Below are 19,315 nucleotides of genomic sequence, written 5' to 3'. Positions count from 1 at the left end.
AAAGCGATGGGGAGGGGGGGGGGGGGGGGACTTAGGCCTATTTCATTGTCTTTACAAAACCAAAACAAATATAAAATATTGATATAGGCTATTTTCAAATTTTAAATGGCATCCTGAAAACCAAATTTGAAATTAGAACCGTACACACAAAATGCTGCCCGAAAAAGTAAAATATATATTTTGCACTTTTAATAAACATTTGAAAAATGCACAAATTAATATATTAAAGTTTCTTTGGCCAAATTAGAAGTAGGCTAATGCTTCTCTCGCACGTTCAGTTTAGAACTAACATATATCTCTGTGCTAGATCATCGATTTCAACTTTATAACTTAAAATCTACTGCCGTCTTGTCTTTTTTGCTTTGCTAGTTTGATATTTTTGTTATGTAAATGAGGTTGTTTGGTTTAGGACTGATTGATTAGGGTTACTGTTATTTGTATGCTTACATTATTTTTGTATATTGATAATTTTATTTGACAGCTGGTATTGATGTGTATAGTATAACTTTTAAGGCGGATGTTTTGTTTTTAGGAATTAATGAATGGTACATGTATTTTAGAGAATGTAAGTATCATGTATCGATTAATTCTTTATAATTTTAGGGTGACAATTTTACCATCAGTCCAGGGACTGTAGATGCAAAATAGCCTGGCTAATTCTAGCACATTGTGCATTTATGTATTGTTGATATGCATTGTCCCTGTAAAATAAACCTGAAATAAATAGATGGGGAGCAGGGCAATTAATAGTGAATATGACCAAAATAGGGTATTCTTTTTTATATGAATAATAAAATCGCTATATGGGTGCATTTCAAGTGTTTATGAGGAGTGCATTATCACGCTTACTGTATGGTATGGAGGTGCCCTCCCTCGTTTTTTTTTCACCTGCGGAAACAAGTTTTTTGGATGTTCTTTCTGTCGTCTCATGCAGTCTCCGTGAATGGAGCCCGTCACAACAATGAACCGGCTCACAGACAAGAAATAAATCTAGAGAAATCTTGACATGTCTACTATTAAACAACCCAATTCAAATAAAAAAACAAAACAAATCCTCTCTAATTATGTGGTCCGTATGAAAAGGTGCATTTCTCTATTAGGCACGTCCATTAGCGTGGAGATGGCCATCAAGCGTCGGCATTTGGCAACTTCATCTTTGCAGCCGACACTGACTGAGAAAGCACAAGTTTAGTAATAATTACAATGTCGTCTTTATCCCCTACTCGTTCAATCAATACTTTTGCCAGTGCTTTGCAGCAAGCTTTATGCGTGCGCTTGAGTGTGAAATAGGCTATGCCTATATATTAAATGATGGTTTAATAGGTTATTATATCAATTTTATATAAACATGTGACTAGTTGACTATGAAAAAAATCTTAAAAAAAAAAAAAAAGACCGTAGCAAAAACAAACATTTTTAAATTATTACCAGCACAAACATTAAATACCACACTGAATGCATTAACAAGTACCTGCAAAACAATATATGAACAAGTCGGACACAGAAGCTCTTTTGAACCTTTATTGTACAGATCATGTGGAAAATTACTGTGGCTGTTGTCCTCGGCCACGGCCAAAACCACCTCTCTGAAAACACAAGAGAACGCATGCAAAAGGTGAGCGTCACAATTTCCCTTTCCCAGTAGGATAATTCAAGCTTGCGTTTAGGTGTTTGGAGTCATGCATTTAAATGGTATTTAAACAGAAGTACTTACAAACTGGAATTCTGTGGCAGCACCTGCACCAGCCTCAGCCTTCTTGTCTGCACCAGCTGTAGGATGAAAAGTTTTTAGTTTAACACAATGCCACACAGAGGCAAAAGAATACGCTGATGTCGACAGTATGTATTGTGTACATACGCGGAGCTGCAGAACGTCTGTAAGCATCTCTGTCTCCCTCGCCACGGGCCAGACGAGCTGGTCTCTCTCCCTCAAGACCTGAAAAACACAGTGTTACACTTTAGTCAAGGTCTTTGAAATGGACTACAGCACATTATGAATGACATTTAGCATTGACAACCATTAATCAGTCAAGTGTCAAATAGGATCAGAACAAGTAGTTGAAACACTATATTCATTCTCTTCAGAAGCCATAATATAGCCTTCTAGTAGTAATGATTTTACAAATTAGTGCATGGTAGGTATTAACTACTTTCAAGGGTTATTTGTTCATTGTGTACATCATTGCATGGAAAAGCTCTATGGATTTTCTTCAAAATACGTTGCATGGTAAATTAAATTTTTCAGTTTGAAAAGATTTTTTAGGAGGAAGATGAGCCTCTTACCCTTGGGACGGGGTCTGGCGGTCTCGGGGCGGGTCTGGCGGCGGAGGGTGGCGGGCACGATCTCTGGGGGCAGGTGGAGGAAGTCCCGCAGGTACTGGATGCCCTCATTGGTCAGGTACCAGTAGAAATGGCGCCAAGCAAACTGCTCTTTGACGTACCCGCATGACTTCAGAGACTGTGAAGGTTCAAGTATGTTAATATACTTTCACATGTCATTAACTGGTCCAAGTCTGTGTCGTTCATGATGGTCAGAAGGACTCACCTGCATGGCCTTCATCACGTGAAGGTTGGGTACGTTTTTGTCAGCCAGCTCTGGATGTTTCGCGAGATGCACATCTTTTTTGGCCACCATGACGCCCTCTTTGAAGAGGAGCTCATAGATAGCAATGCGGTTCTTCTTGGGCATCAACATCTACAAAAACAGAAATACAATTACTTCAGTTCATATACTCCATAATTATGCTTTTAGCAAACACTTTTACCCAACTTCAAAGATGCCAGGTTTATTAGATTACATTAAGAGCAGGATAAAGACAAGAAATGCAAGCATGTCTATATACATTTTATGATATAGAGACCAATTTTCCTAAGAATTGTTTTAAAAAAAACAATTATTAAAAGGCAACACTTACAGTACTCTAATTTTTCCATACATATCATGGTATTCTTTAACATGTCTTATAGTACCATTTGCATAATATAAATATGATAAACAGTACCACAGTATTTCCTTAAAAGCACACTGCTATTACTATAAAATATCACTGAAACAAAGTACAGCCACATACACTAAAGTACTGCTGTACAGTGATAATACCATGATATTAAATGTACATACTAAACCACACAAATATAGTAGCCATGACCAAAAAAACATGGTGATTTTAGTCAGCGATGACATTCTGCGCGGCTCTGAAAGCACTTAGCATGCTAAACGTGTTGATGTCTACACAATAATTAGCATTGACAACCATTAATCAGTCAAGTGTCAAATAGGATCAGAACAAGTAGTTGAAACACTATATTCATTCTCTTCAGAAGCCATAATATAGCCTTCTAGTAGTAATGATTTTACAAATTAGTGCATGGTAGGTATTAACTACTTTCAAGGGTTATTTGTTCATTGTGTACATCATTGCATGGAAAAGCTCTATGGATTTTCTTCAAAATACGTTGCATGGTAAATTAAATTTTTCAGTTTGAAAAGATTTTTTAGGAGGAAGATGAGCCTCTTACCCTTGGGACGGGGTCTGGCGGTCTCGGGGCGGGTCTGGCGGCGGAGGGTGGCGGGCACGATCTCTGGGGGCAGGTGGAGGAAGTCCCGCAGGTACTGGATGCCCTCATTGGTCAGGTACCAGTAGAAATGGCGCCAAGCAAACTGCTCTTTGACGTACCCGCATGACTTCAGAGACTGTGAAGGTTCAAGTATGTTAATATACTTTCACATGTCATTAACTGGTCCAAGTCTGTGTCGTTCATGATGGTCAGAAGGACTCACCTGCATGGCCTTCATCACGTGAAGGTTGGGTACGTTTTTGTCAGCCAGCTCTGGATGTTTCGCGAGATGCACATCTTTTTTGGCCACCATGACGCCCTCTTTGAAGAGGAGCTCATAGATAGCAATGCGGTTCTTCTTGGGCATCAACATCTACAAAAACAGAAATACAATTACTTCAGTTCATATACTCCATAATTATGCTTTTAGCAAACACTTTTACCCAACTTCAAAGATGCCAGGTTTATTAGATTACATTAAGAGCAGGATAAAGACAAGAAATGCAAGCATGTCTATATACATTTTATGATATAGAGACCAATTTTCCTAAGAATTGTTTTAAAAAAAACAATTATTAAAAGGCAACACTTACAGTACTCTAATTTTTCCATACATATCATGGTATTCTTTAACATGTCTTATAGTACCATTTGCATAATATAAATATGATAAACAGTACCACAGTATTTCCTTAAAAGCACACTGCTATTACTATAAAATATCACTGAAACAAAGTACAGCCACATACACTAAAGTACTGCTGTACAGTGATAATACCATGATATTAAATGTACATACTAAACCACACAAATATAGTAGCCATGACCAAAAAAACATGGTGATTTTAGTCAGCGATGACATTCTGCGCGGCTCTGAAAGCACTTAGCATGCTAAACGTGTTGATGTCTACACAATAACGGTTTCAATAGGTTTTTTGCACTTCTAGGACGTATTTTCAGTAACAACGTCAATAGTGCCTTTATTTAAGTTTATTTGATCATTTTGTGTTACTATATTGACTTAATACGAGTCGTGAAGCGCTCTCGCGGGGTAGCGACCGACACTGGCGCAGATCCTGCCTTACATATAGTATTTTCCACCTGCATTTTTTTTGCAAGACTAAGATATATTCACCTTAAGGATTTATTTGAACAGAGTTCACTTGAAACAAAAAAACATGGTGATTTTAGTCAGCGATGACATTCTGCGCGGCTCTGAAAGCACTTAGCATGCTAAACGTGTTGATGTCTACACAATAACGGTTTCAATAGGTTTTTTGCACTTCTAGGACGTATTTTCAGTAACAACGTCAATAGTGCCTTTATTTAAGTTTATTTGATCATTTTGTGTTACTATATTGACTTAATACGAGTCGTGAAGCGCTCTCGCGGGGTAGCGACCGACACTGGCGCATATCCTGCCTTAAATATAGTATTTTCCACCTGCATTTTTTTTGCAAGACTAAGATATATTCACCTTAAGGATTTATTTGAACAGAATTCACTTGAAAAAACACATCAAATAGTAAGATGATGAAGATGTTGAACGGATTGTCGGCTCTTGTTTCGGCCTACCTTTACTCTTGCTGAGAGACCGGAGCCGGAAAGAACGTCCTCAGCTCTACTTCCTGTAATAGTTCGCTGCGCTTTATACAGTCTCATGTGAAGCGCGAGGCGCTGGCTAGTGTATTGGAGGTGTTTTTAATTTGTCACATATGGGCTTTTATATACAGGTGCATCTCAATAAATTAGAATGTCATGGAAAAGTTCATTTATTTCAGTAATTCAACTCAAATTGTGAAACTCATGTATTAAATAAATTCAATGCACACAGACTGAAGTAGTTTAAGTCTTTGGTTCTTTTAATTGTGATGATTTTGGCTCACATTTAACAAAAACCCACCAATTCACTATCTCAACAAATTAGAATATGGTGAATCAGCTACTCAACTCAAAACACCTGCAAAGGTTTCCTGAGGCTTCAAAATGGTCTCTCAGTTTGGTTCACTATGCTACACAATCATGGGGAAGACTGCTTTTCACAATTTGATTTGAATTACTGAAATAAACGAACTTTTCCACGACATTCTAATTTATTGAGATGCACCTGTATATATGAATATGGTACTTGCCTAAAAAGACGGGTTTATGATGTGATTCAAAATCATCCCCCCCCTCTGGTTTTTTCACAAATCGCACTTATAACAAAGAGTGAAAAATTTAAGGGGGTCTGAATACTTTCCGTACCCACTGTATATATATATATATATATATATATTACACTGTAACTATATTATAGATATATAGAGACATAATTACAATTAAAAGACATATAGGCCTAGCCTATAGAATTTTCATTAGGTCTTTTTCAAATAATTTCTACAATTCTATAATTTTCTATAGAATTTTCAAAAATTAATTCTCTGTATTTTTTCTCTGTATTAAAAAAATCGGTAAACCTTTACAATAAGGTTCATTAGTTAACATTAGTTAACTACTTTAGTTAACATGAACTAAGCATGAGCAATACTTCTACAGCATTTATTAATCTTAGTTAATGTTAATTTCAACATTTAATACTGCATTATTAAAATCAAGTTGTGCTTGTTAACATTAGTTAATGCGCTGTGAATTAACATGAACTAACTATGAACAACTGTATTTTCATTAACTAACATTAACAAAGATGAATAAATACTGTAATAAATGTATTTTTCATTGTTTGTTCATGTTAGTTAATACATTAACTAATGGAACCTTATCGTAAAGTGTTACCAAAAAATCTAATGGATGTTGTTAGTCCTCATTCTTTGTAATTGCATGGAAACCAGTGACCAGTAAAATCCAGACATTGGCTGTTTTGACTATAAATACTGTCCTGTTGTGACATCAAATACAGTCACAACCACTTATTCAGTACTCAGTTCTCTGTCCTGCCTTTTGTTTCTGGCTGGACAGAGTTGAATGCTAAAGGAAATTACTTTTTCCCTGCATGGCTGCTTGAGGAATATATTTATATCTCACAATCACCGTCTAGTGACAGAGAAACCCCCGCATCCTTCATGAGAAGTAAGCATGCAGTTTAACAATGAAGGTTGAGTGTACACAGTATTAAGGATATGTATGTGATCTCTTATTCTTAATTATTGCATTTCATGGATTATATCTGCAATGAATTCAAATGGGCTACTTTATGGTATTATTCCTAGATGTTTTCTAAACCTGATTCTAGAGTTACTGGCTCTTTGGTTGTAGACAAACAAGGTGTTTTTATTTCAACCTTTAAAAGTAGGTCTATATTATGAGAGAAGTCAAATGTATGGGTTTATGTGCTGTTTTGAGGTAAACAGTTATATTTAAAGTCTTTTTAAAAGTTTCTTGAAGTTTCAGTTTTGGCATGAGATGTGGGAACATTTCAAAAGCTATCGCTCAGTTCAATTGCAGACTAATCCTCTTCACTGGATGCGTTAACAAGAAATGTGCTGGTTAATATTTCAGCGCTCAGCTCATTTCTCTGGCAGTTTGTGTTTGGCAGCGAACAGTGTTTTTCTGTTTCCCATCTGTGTTGCGAGGCGGTGATGTGTTTAGTGCCTGAGGTTTGTGGACTAATGGGAATGAACCTTACAGGAGCTTTGATTGTTGTTCCACCTGTGCCAACAAATTGAGAAGTTAACATTGCAACACCTCCATCTGCTTTCATACACGGACCACCTGTGCCGCACTGGCTTCACAGTCAAATTCCTTTCCGGTAATTTTATATTTAGGAGCAGATTGGCAAGAAGTTGTTACTACCACTCTTACTTTAGTATCATATTTATATATATATTTAAATGTATTTATTAGAATAAGATTTTATTTTTTATATTTTCTGTTATGATTTCAGTTGTTTTTAAATAAATAATTATTACGTCTTTATTTATTACTCAAAATATTTAGTCTATTTTTAGTTTTAGTTTTATTTAGTTTATTTAACTTGAACTGGACAAAAATAAGAAAATGTTGCCTTGACAACTGACTGAATTAAAATACGTTTTTTAGACTATAAAGTTGTTATATTTTATTATATTTTTCATAATTTATTTTCAACTAATGACTTTTTTATCATTTTAGTTTTAGTAAAAAAATAATAACCCTGGATATTATAAGTGGCAGGTTTAATGCAAAAATGCAAAAATGCAAAATAGCTAATGAATATCGTATCAAATATTATGAAGTCACCAAACCTTTTTTTTTTTACTGCAATATGCACACGTTGAAGACCAAAATAAGTAAACTTTAGCAAAGTTTCACCAATAGGTGGCAAAAATGAACCCTTTGTGTATACCATAGTACCACAACATTTTTTTTATATATAAAAAATCCTCACAGTGCTTTTTTTGTTAATAGACTGAATTAGAACTCAATTAGAAAGAGAAAGACAATTAGAAAGTCAATTGTAAGCCTTGGACGAACATTTTGAAAGTGAATGATTCAAATATATTCCACATATTCGTTGATCTTAGTGCGGTGCTTATTTCAGTAAAAGTCATTCATATGTAACGTGGGTCTCTTGGCTGACCATCCCCCATTTGATACACCCGCAGCACAACACTGCCTGTGCTCATCCGGTACCTTTGTGTTTTACTGATGTTCGATTCGCGAACGAATCGTTCATTCGAACCGATTCATTTGAACAGTTTCGCAATGTCTTTGTAAACCGCTTCACTGCAGCTAAGACTGTATGGTTACAGCAAATATTCCGTGTTCAACAAAATGTTTATCGAAATACTTATTTGATTACATGAAACTGTTCCCTCCTGTGAACAGGCTCGGTGAATTTGAGCCAACTCGCTAAAACGAACCGATTCCCTAAACCGAATCAGACAGCTCACCGTTATTGTGTTTGATTAGAGTGGAGGCTCGTGTGGATCACAGAGAGCCTGGATCCTCGTTCATCTGTGTTTGGTATGTCTTAACGCATGCTTTAGTTCTTATTTAGCAGCAGAAATGAGGTTGCTTGTCGGTATATGCGAACAGACGTCTTGTCTTGCGTTATGTCATTTATTTCTAAACGCTCGCGCAGAACGCTGCGGTTCTTTGCAATGCTGAACAGTGAACGCTGTGTGCACCTGAATTAATATGCATGTGTCGAATGAAGTTGAATTACATGAATAAATTAGACTTTTGTGCATCATTATGGACAATCATACCGTTTTGCATGCATTTAGCAAAATATGTATTGGAGCAAAAATAAACTAAACTACTTAAAACCTATTAGGTTAACTATTAATATTAGAAAACATTGCATATTTGAAAGCCATTTTACAGAGAGACTTAAGGATGATTGTTTTAATATTTATAGAATGTACTTACTAATTAATGCTTAGATAAGCTATTCTAAAGTTATGCAATGGGACAGATATATATATATATATATAGGCGATAGGCTATATCTTTTTGGATATGATAAGCTTGCAAAAAGTACCATGGTGCAGTGATGGTATTATATGGTAATGCCTTTTAAATATAAGTGTATCTTGTGTTTTTGTACCATATTTCAATATATACTTGTTTAGAATATCTGTTTAAAATACTGCTGTCTACCATATTGGAAATATGATGCTTTAAAGTTATGAATAGCTCATTAATTTGACTTAAATCATCCTGCTAAAATGAGTTAGCAACTCGTCAACCGTTTCTGTCTTTAAAAAGGTTTGTACTAACAAAAAACCAAAGCAGTATGGTTTTTAGACATGGTGCCATTGAAACAGCTTGGAGTGGCATGCAAATTAGGAATCTAATTTAAGGCACTTGTTATCCCTGTCCTCTATTCTGAGATCCACAATAGACCGTTTTAGTAAATGCAATCTCTGTTGCTCCCAAAGGAGACTTTACTGTCTTCTTGCATGATAAACTCAAAAGGTCTGCTTTAATAAATCAATAGCAGGTCTCATAGCTGTAAAGAAGATGAATCAGTACAACAGTCTGTTATTTGATTAGTAAAGTACAGTTTAGTTTGGTCTTACATCGCTGATCCCATCTGTCTCCACCAACAGTAAATACTCATGTGAGTGTGTGTCTGAAGTGAACTGCTGCTTCACAGACACCAGATGTACTTTTGATTTCTTCTGTTCAAGCCAAAGGTGAAATCCTCCCCTCGGAGGGTCTCGAACTGTCCAAGGTCCCGAATCGTCCCTTGGAACTTGAACTCTTTAGCTCTTTTTCAGTTCGTATTTGGTCTGCCAGGGAAAGCTTTTGATTTATATGCAGTTTTAGGGGAATTTGGCATATCTTGTACTTTAGATTCTATGTAGTGCTTAGTATTAATCTTAAGTATTTTTTATATATTTATTTTTTTCTACATTTTTATCTAATTTGTATGGAAGCTTGTTTCACGGGATAAACAAAAACAAAAAAGGTAATCTCACAATTGAGACTTTTTTGTATCTAAGTTTATTTCTTGCAATTCTGACATTTTTCTATCAATTCTGTCTTTTGCAAGATACATCTGCAAGATATCAACTCAGAATTGTGAGAAATAAAATTGCAGTTCTGAAAATGTTTCTGAATTCTGTTTGTTTTTTCCACCACAGAATTAAAAATAAGAAAGGTAATTGTGACTTTTTATTCCACAATTCGGACGTTTCTTCTCAGATTTGCAAGTTTATAAGTCACAATTCTGCACTCTAAAAAATGCTGGGTTAAAAAGGGACAAACCCAGCTATTGGGTTGTTTTGACCCAGCGGTTGGGTTGTTTTGAACCCAATAGCTGGGTTGTTTTGGCCCAGCGGTTGGGTTGTTTTGACCCAGCTATTGGGTTGTCTTGACCCAGCGGTTGGGTTGTCTTGACCCAGCGGTTGGGTTGTTTTGAACCCAATAGCTGGGTTGTTTTGACCCAGCGGTTGGGTTGTTTTGACCCAGCGGTTGGGTTGTTTTGACCCAGCTATTGGGTTGTCTTGACCCAGTGGTTGGGTTGTTTTGAACCCAATGATTGGGTTGTTTTGACCCAGCGGTTGGGTTGTTTTGACCCAGCGGTTGGGTTGTCTTGACCCAGCGGTTGGGTTGTCTTGAACCCAATAGCTGGGTTTGTCCCTTTTTAACCCAGCGCTGCATGGGTTATATTTTATATTTATGTATGGGCAATACTTACTTTTTTTTCTTAGAATTGCGAGAAAAAGGTCAGAGTTGTGAGATAAAAACTTATTTATTTTTTTTATTCCATGCCAGAAACTGACTTCCATACATTTGCTCTGAAGAATATGTAAGAAAACATGTTGCACAAGCCAGCACTGCTGAAAATATCCCCCCCCCCAGTCCTTTCACCTGATGAAGTCAAAGCCATAAAGTATACAGTAGCTCTTTAACTGGATTGTGTTGGAGGACTCATTCACCTTGCTGGTTATATTGTTGAAATCTCATTCTGAATCTCTCCTTCAGCCCCTATATAGCTTCAGATGACAACTAAAACCAAGGAGAGCATGTCCTTAGAGGCTTTTAACTAAACTCAAGGTACAATACAAGGTCCTTACAGCCTGAATGCTTATCTGTGGGATAAAAATCTAAAGATATGCTTCAGTTTAAAACTCTGCTGAAATTCCTTTATAAAGTCGATTATCATTTCATATTGCCTAATGTATCAGATACTTGTATACTGTTTGGTATGCATTGAGGAGCACACTATTCCGTTCTGAATGATGTGTCTGTTTGGTTGCATAACCCACACCGAATAATTTGTATTTTATCAGTCTAGGCAAGTTCATGGTAAAGCGCCTGTCACTGTGAAGGATGACCCAGAGTTCAGCAGGGCCGTGTCATTGCTCACTTTAGGGATGATTGGGGTCAAGGGTCAGGCTCAAAGGCACAGATTTGATCACCCGGGTACCTACTTTCACCCTTTACACCCCTACGTGGGATTCCAATCTGTGACCTGGTTACAATGCTAATTCCTGTTACTCTGATTTGTAATTTTTTGCTAATTTTATTTGCTACCTAGTATTTGTATAATCAGTTTGGTATTGTATTTCTAAAGTTAATTCAGTACTTTATAAAATCCATCTAATATATAAATATTTTTAAAGAATATAATAATGAAAATAATATAAAATTGTTTTATTTAGAATATTAATTAAGTATTTTATTAATTTAATTAATTTCACATTTTATTTATTACATTAATTTTAGTGTTTTATTTATAACATTTAGCATTTTATTTGTAAAATTAATTAATCATTTTATTTACAAAATACATTTCTAGTATACTTCTAAAGTCATTTGGTATTTTATGAATAAAAATTTAGCCTTTTAATTTTTAAAATAATTCTGTAGTTTATTTGAAAATGTAAGCTGATATTGAATTAATACAATTAACTTCATACATTAATTCAGTGATTTATTTAAACATATAATATGGTATTTTATTAATAAAATTAATTTAGCATTTTATTCTTTAAATTCTAAATTAATTCAGTAGATTTTTAAAAACTTAATTTGTATTTTATTAACAAATATGTATGTAATACGTATTTTATTAGCGAAATTAATTTTGAAAATATAAATTTTCAAAATGAATTCAGTAGTTTTTCAAAATGTAATTTAGTATTTTATTAATAGAATTAATTTTGAAATGTATTTATAAAAGTATATTTAGTAGTTTATTTTAAAAAGTAATTTTGTATTACATATACAGTTATTTAGCACTTTATTTATAAAATCAATTCAGTAGTTTATATAGATGTAATTTGGTATTTTGTATTAAAATGAATTACACATTTTATGTATAAAATTAATTTACTATTTTATTTATAAAATAAATGTATTTTGTACATTTATATTTATAAAAAAGTATTTGCTATTCTTTTATTATTTACATGATTCAAATCAATATGTGGTTTCAGTATAGGACTTTATAAAATGTGATCTTTTTGTCATCTTTATTTAGACCATATAGGAAGAACAGAATTCTGTGGTAAAAAGAGACAGATATATGATCAGAACATTGTTTCTGGTCAAATTTGAACCTGAGCTGCTGCAAAGAACCAGTAGAGAGAATTGTAAGAGTCCAGGCCTGTATGACGTCTTTTATAGGATAGATTACGCTGTTCTTTGAAGCCTTAGGAAATCCATGCAACAAGATCTCAGCTGTTGCAGCTCTCCAGCGTCGTATTACCAGGAGGCTGGCTTGCTTTTTGACAGATTCTCATGTGTGTCTGAGCCGGTGTGGATATCAGCTGCGCTGTGACCTTGCCTGACCACACGAACACGCGCAAATCTGCTCAAATACGGCACTGGCTGCTGCGAGATCCTGCATTGATCTCTCTCTGCAGTCTTGCCCAAGTTTCTGTCTGTCTGTAAGATGGACAGAGATAGAGAGAAACTAATTGAAGAGGTGGATGGTAGGACATATCGATTGAGACTAAACGCTTGAGAGAAGAAGACACCAATGAGATGCCGATGAGAGATGCAAGATTTATGCTTTGAACATTGTCAAGTGGCAAGTCTGCAGCGATTCTATATAAATAATCTGTTTCTCGGTTTCTAAACGTCTCTGAAGATGTTTACTTGTGCCTCACGAATGCTAAAAAGATGTGGGAGTGAGAACAAAGTGCAGTTTGTTCGATATTTCCACAACCCCATCCATAAGTAAGAAAAATCATGAACGAGATCTCTATAAAATCTCCATTGTTCTCCTAGGCTTTTTTTTTACGGGCTAAAATTTGCCAAGCTTGAGAGTAATTCTTGTATACTTCAGTCTCTTAAAGGAATAGTCCATTAGGAACAGATTTGGAGAAATGTGTCATACTTGCTCACCAGTGGACGCTTTGCAGTGAATGGGTGCCGTCAGAATGAGAGTCCAAACAGCTGTTAAAAACATCACAACAATCCACAAGTAACCCACACCACTCCAGTACATCAATTAATGCCTTCTGAAGTGAAAAGCTGCATGTTTGTACCATTTAACCATTGCTTCTGGCCAAAATAGGAGTCCGTAATTCATAATAACACGTCCTCCAGTGAAAAAATCCCTCCCCTGTTGTCCTCTAACATCAAAATCCACACACATATTTGTTTCAAACTGTTTTGGATTTGTAAATTATTGGACACACTTTGTGTGAATGCTCTCTACTCTTAAAAATAAAGACTCTTTATTGGCGACAATGGTTTCATGAAGAATCTTTAACGTCCATGGAACCATTCCAAGGTTCTTTATAGAGGAAAAAGGCTCTTTAGATTATTACAATTTTCTTCACACTAAGAACGAAAGCGGTTCATTTAAGAACTGTTAATTGAAAGGTTCCTTGGGGAACCAAAAATAGTTCTTCAATGGCATTGCTGTGAAATCCCTCTTTTGAATCGTCTATTTTTAAGAGTGTTTTTCATTCAAATGGATTTCAGAGCGTCAGTGGTGCTGCTTTTCCGGGGTGTGACTGACTGTCATCATTGCTGTTAGCAGTTACGCAACCCCTCCAACACATTATTAAGACACACATGCACGAGAGAGATAAAGGGAGTGTGCATCGCTCTCTTGAGGATTCACTGAATGAATGAATCACTCTCAGTTTATGACTCTTTTCCTACACAAAGCATCATCTGTGACGTTCAAATCTAAACACAGCTGTGGAGCTTTTGTATTTCACTAACACTAACATAGCACTTGAGTTCCATTAATCAGAGGTGTTTATTATTGGCAGGAATCGCTGTTGCTTAGTGGTATTGTTAATGTTAACAGAAACGAATTAATCTTAACTATTAATCACAGATTGAAGTGAAGCTGAAATAAAAATAGATAAACATTAGGTGAAACTTAAACTTAAAATGAACATTTGAAATGCTGTCTTAGCAAATAACTAAAATAAGTTGAAGTAGTAAAATTACTCAAACTAAAACAAAAATAAATGAAAGCTAAACAAATCTTATAAAAATGACTAAAACACTAAAACTTACATGAAAACGAAGACTGAAAAATATACTAATAAAAGCTAATTAAAAATATGAATAAATACTCCAATATATCTAAATAATATTAAAATAACATGATACTAAGAGTTAGGGATTTGAACAAACTCCAGAGTCATTATCTAATGCAGTTGTTTTGCATAAATTGTATCACTTTTATGGCTGCTGTGGGAACGTAAATCCTGCCTTTAAGTTAAATAAGCCAACCAGCTTATTGATCATGCATATGCATTAACTGGACCTGAAAATTTGAGCTAAAGAGGCAAAACATTTTATGTCATTGTTGTCAGATTATATTCAAAATTAAATAATATTCAGAGTTTCTCTTATCATCATTCTTTAAAGGAATAGTTCACCCAAAAATGAAAATTTGTAAAAAATGTCATCCAAGATGTAGATGTAGTTTGTTACTTCATCAGAACAGATTTAGAGAAATTACATCATTTGCTCACCATTGGATGCTCTGCAGTGAATGGGTGCCGTCAGAATGAGAGTAAAAACATCACAAGTACTCCACACCACTCCAGTACATCAATTAACATCTTGAGAAGCAAAAAGCTGCTTGTTTGTAAGAAACAAATCATTGATGTTTTTAACTTTAAACTATTGCTACTGATCAAAATACGAGTCTAACGCTTCCTCCAGTGAAAAAGTCCATCTCCTGTTGTCTCTCAAATCAAAATCCACCCACATATTTGTCTTGGCTTGTAAATAATGCTTAATCTGTGCAGATTTCTCAATGTTTTCACTGGTGAAAACAACATTATGGATAGAGGACTTGTATTTTAGCTGCAAACAATGGCTTGGAGTTTAAAATATCTTAATGAAGGATTTGTTTCTTACAAACACACAGCTTTTCACTTCTCTAGATGTAACTGATGGACTGGAGTGGTGTGGATTACTTGTGGATTATTGTGATGTTTTTATCAGCTGTTTGGACTCTCATTCTGACGGCACCCATTCACTGCAGAGCATCCATTGGTGAGCAAGTGATGGAATGATAAATTTCTCCAAATCTGTTCCCATGAAGAAACAAACTCATATACATCTTAGTTGGCCAGTGGGTGAGAGAATATCAGCAAATTTTCAATGATTAGGTTAACTATCTTTTAATGCTATTCTAGTTAAAAGTACACCAGTCAGTGTGACTGCAGTCAACATTTGTTGGCTCTCATGTCAAACAGATCCTGTCACTTTAGTGTTATTGAGCTCAGGGCAGTGTGTGTGTGTGTGTGTGTGAATGCAGTGTTGGTAATGGATGCTCTGTGCTGTGTCAGCCTCTGCATTTCACACTTGAATGCACAGAACAGGAGCCAAGAAATAGTGTGGTAGATATCTATTTATTGTGTTCAGAGGCTCAAGTGTGAGGACAAGAGAGACATGTACGGGTCTATCTTATGCAAAGAAATTGTGAAATAATGTAAAGGCCTAAAAACTCATTAGTTGGTAGCTGCTGACTGCTCATTTTAGTTGTTATGCTTCATTTATGTGGCTTTCATTAGTATCTGGTTTGCAGCGAGCTGCTCTTAGATTGGATTTCATGCTGAGGAATGAACCGAGAGAGAAAATACACAGCCTGAACATTAATATGGTTATTTAGGCACAGAATAGAAGAGCACCCTTTGAATTTCCCTTTGGGTCGTGGAGAAAATTGGACTTCTGAAGGTGAAGAAAAGGCTATTGTCAGCATGAACTGGGTTTGAACTCATGTGAAATTGGCAAGACATTAGCAGAGTGAATCTGCGAGGCTCATCTTTTGGAAATTAGCCAGTGCAATTAACCTGACTCGAGGCGCTGAGCTGGCTAAAGACGAAAAGACGAGCGAGATAACTCTTGATTCCTACGCAAACCCTGCATCATCTGTGTCATTATATGCACTGTGAGGATCAGTACAGTCACTGCAGAATAGAATAAAGAGAAAGACAAGATGGACACGAACAAAGTTGGAATTCAGGAGAGGAGGGGAAAAATGGCCTTACTGGTTTTGAACTGAAGTCTTCTTGGATGCTTCCAAAAAGATCAGGCGAGGCCAAGTCCACAGACAAACTGAAAGAGGAAGACCTTGATATTATACTCCCACTGTAAACTTAAACATTCAGCCTAAAGATAGGATATATATATATATATATATATTTAGGGCTGTCAGTCAATTAAAATATTTAATCTAATTAATTACATGATGTGTCAATTAATTAATCGAATTAATTGCAAATTACAATAAAAAAGAAATAAAATGGAAAAAAGATGATTTAAAGCTATTTTGTGTTAAATGAGAAAGTATTAAGTAGGCATTATAAATAGTAGCTTTAGAAATAAATACTTTATTTAATTCAACATAAATTTATTACACATAATTGTTTAGGCTGCAGCGGCCTAACATAAACTATGGAACATAAAAGAAGATAATTTAAGAAAAAAAAATTTTGTTCATGCAATGGAAGTCATTGGTAACCAAAACAGCGTTGTTACCAACAGTTTTCAAAATACAAAAGAAACGAATGCCGGGTTCAGACTACACGATATTTTTGTCAGTCACGATAGTCACTGTGTCCGATTACACGATTTTGACTCCTGAAATCTTGTCGTGTCGTGGACAAGAAACATGTCAGACTACACGTTGCTTCCCGACCATTCATCGCGTGATGTCATCGAGAAGGCGGAACTAGCGACTGACTTCCGAAAACAAGAGTGTAAACATTGCTGAAGCGCTTCCGCTATAGTTCGCCAGCATTTTTCTTTCTTTGTTCTGTCGTGGTAGTCCCTCGATGACACATCATACAGTTAGGAGTACTGTTGCCACAGCTCCACGATCCTTTCCTCCATCTCATAACTCCACCTAGCAGCACCATCATCTCTCTTTCGTTTCGCCATGTTTGAAACCTGTGTATGAAAGAGCTTCTGTGCTGCTATTGGTCAACGTTACCAATGTGACAGAACTCGTCGTGGACGACGGGAAAAAAATTAAACATGCTAGTCTTTCTGTCGTGAAGCATCGCAGACGCAGAATCGGTTGTCGTCCACTATGACACACTACACGAGCTGAAACGATGGAATCTTGCGTCCCGATGCTCATTGTCGTTTACGAAACCCCACGACACCCTACGTCAAGCAAATCGTGGCAAAATCGGGCTAAAATCGTGTAGTCTGAACCGGGCATATGTCATTCAGGTTTGAGTAAATGATACATTTTTTGGGTGAATGTATGATTTGGGGGGGGGGTAGTGGCCTAATGGTTAGAGAGTCAGACTCGTAACCCAAAGGTTGCGGGTTCGAGTCTCGTACCGCCAGGGATTGTAGGGGGGGGGGGGGAATGTACAGCGCTTTTTCCCACCTTCAACCACGACTAAGGTGCCCTTGAGCAAGGCACCGAACCCCCAACTGCTCCCCGGGCGCCGCAGCATAAATGGCTGCCCACTGCTCCGGGTGTGTGTTCACGGTGTGTGTGTGTGTGTGTGTTCTCTGCTGTGTGTGCACTTTGGATGGGATAAATGCAGAGCACTAATTCCGAGTATGGGTCACCACATGTCACGTCACTCACTTAAAAAAAAAAACATTTCTTGTGCTTGTGCCACATGAGCCACAGAGTTAGAAGCATCATTTATGTCTGCAGCACAAACAGCACAGGACAAAAGTACTTAAAGTTATTGGTTTGTTTGAATCATTAACCCTCAGTATGAGCAATAGCCTGGCTTATAGCAAACTCTACTAACATGGGCCTTTAGTTATAGTCTCAGGACTGAGCATCTCAGCTATTGATATCTGCTGGCCTCAGTCTGGCCTGATCAATGCTATTGACTGGTTCCTGTGGTGGGCGAGATCCAGTCCACTGTGTGCTGAACAGCTTTTAGTTGCTAATTAGCACCATTTTGCTTCCTTTTTTTGACCACAGTATTGAATAACAGCGTATCCATCAGTATTAGTCCCGATACTTTAAAAAAATATTTATTCTCTCATTTAGAAATGTTTCTCTCATCTACTTTTTGGGGCATTAATACCCTGCTTCCCAATTTACTTACTAGTATGCACTAAACTGTATGCACTAAAAAGGAGTGTGTAACATGTAACAAATAGCATCCCTTCAATGAACACTTGACCTGAAATATGAGTTTAATAAAAAATAAAAACTATTTTTGCAGTTTTATTTTAGATTGTGTCTGTCTTTTTAAGAGTCAGTGTGTGGTAATGTTGACCTCTGGCTAATCATTGATCGTCTGCCATCTTGCTGGGTGGGGTTGTCAAAGTTCACTTTAATGCATGAGTGTGTGTCAGAGCAAATGTTTGTAAATGAATATATACTGTGTGTGTGTATCTGTAATAGAGAGTGGGTAAAGTTACGTTTGGCAGCTTTAGACACACCCATTAGTCCAACACTGGTCTGATGTCAGGAGTATCCAGTGTCACTCGCAGGTCTTGGGACATCTTTCTCTTTTAGGCTGGATTTACCAGGTGAGGCATTGTGTTATACTGAACAAATATTTTAAGTCTAAATCAAATACTGAACGTCTGTCTTGAGTAAATTATAGCATGTGTAAGGGTGAATGTCAAGAATATGTCCAGGTTAGATTTCACACCAAAATCAAAATTATATTATATTATATTATGCTTGTACACTGTAAAAAGTATTTTTCAAGGTTGTAAATAAAACAAAGATTATTGGAGTACATAAGAAATTAGATTTCGATTTCATGTTTAATTCAATGTGTTACTTGCTATTTATTTGTAATTATTTATTACATTTACTAGTAATGGTTTCAAAGTAAATTCAACACTTTTTTCAGTGTATACATATTATATTATATTATGCTTGTACACTGTAAAAAGTATT

At 36.0% G+C, this 19,315-nt stretch overlaps 2 protein-coding genes across 5 annotated transcripts in view; one reads left to right on the top strand and one right to left on the bottom strand.

The window, feature by feature from the left end:
- Nucleotides 1-1,507: 1,507 nt before the first annotated feature.
- rps10 (ribosomal protein S10) lies at nt 1,508-5,237 on the bottom strand. Of its 3 annotated transcripts, none has more exons than XM_016285802.1 (6): nt 5,134-5,237; nt 3,782-3,931; nt 3,520-3,694; nt 1,859-1,936; nt 1,715-1,770; nt 1,508-1,586 (listed from the first exon to the last, which is right to left on the bottom strand). In XM_016285802.1, exons 1-6 carry the CDS (start codon nt 5,218-5,220, stop codon nt 1,545-1,547), a joined length of 588 nt encoding a protein of 195 aa, XP_016141288.1. In that variant the 5' UTR covers nt 5,221-5,237; the 3' UTR covers nt 1,508-1,544. The 3 variants fall into 3 exon arrangements, with proteins under 3 accessions (XP_016141288.1, XP_016141290.1, XP_016141289.1); XM_016285804.1 differs by lacking the exon at nt 5,134-5,237 and adding an exon at nt 5,036-5,127; XM_016285803.1 differs by lacking the exons at nt 3,520-3,694; nt 3,782-3,931; nt 5,134-5,237 and adding exons at nt 2,284-2,458; nt 2,546-2,716.
- Nucleotides 5,238-8,434: 3,197 nt separating this feature from the next.
- pacsin1b (protein kinase C and casein kinase substrate in neurons 1b) overlaps nt 8,435-19,315 on the top strand; it is a 32,092-nt gene continuing 21,211 nt past the window's right edge. Inside the window, exon 1 of one of the 2 annotated variants that reach the window (XM_016285798.1) lies at nt 8,435-8,502. The gene's annotated coding sequence lies outside the window, so the exon portion shown is untranslated. Of the gene's footprint in view, nt 8,503-18,779; nt 18,937-19,315 lie in introns of those variants that run through there. The other variant, XM_016285800.1, reaches the window with a different exon arrangement.

Source organism: Sinocyclocheilus grahami, unplaced genomic scaffold (genome assembly GCF_001515645.1).
Source record: "Sinocyclocheilus grahami isolate Dianchi unplaced genomic scaffold, SAMN03320097.WGS_v1.1 scaffold202.1, whole genome shotgun sequence".
Taxonomy (NCBI): Eukaryota; Metazoa; Chordata; class Actinopteri; order Cypriniformes; family Cyprinidae; genus Sinocyclocheilus; species Sinocyclocheilus grahami.
This window is presented reverse-complemented; position numbering and strand designations above follow the sequence as displayed.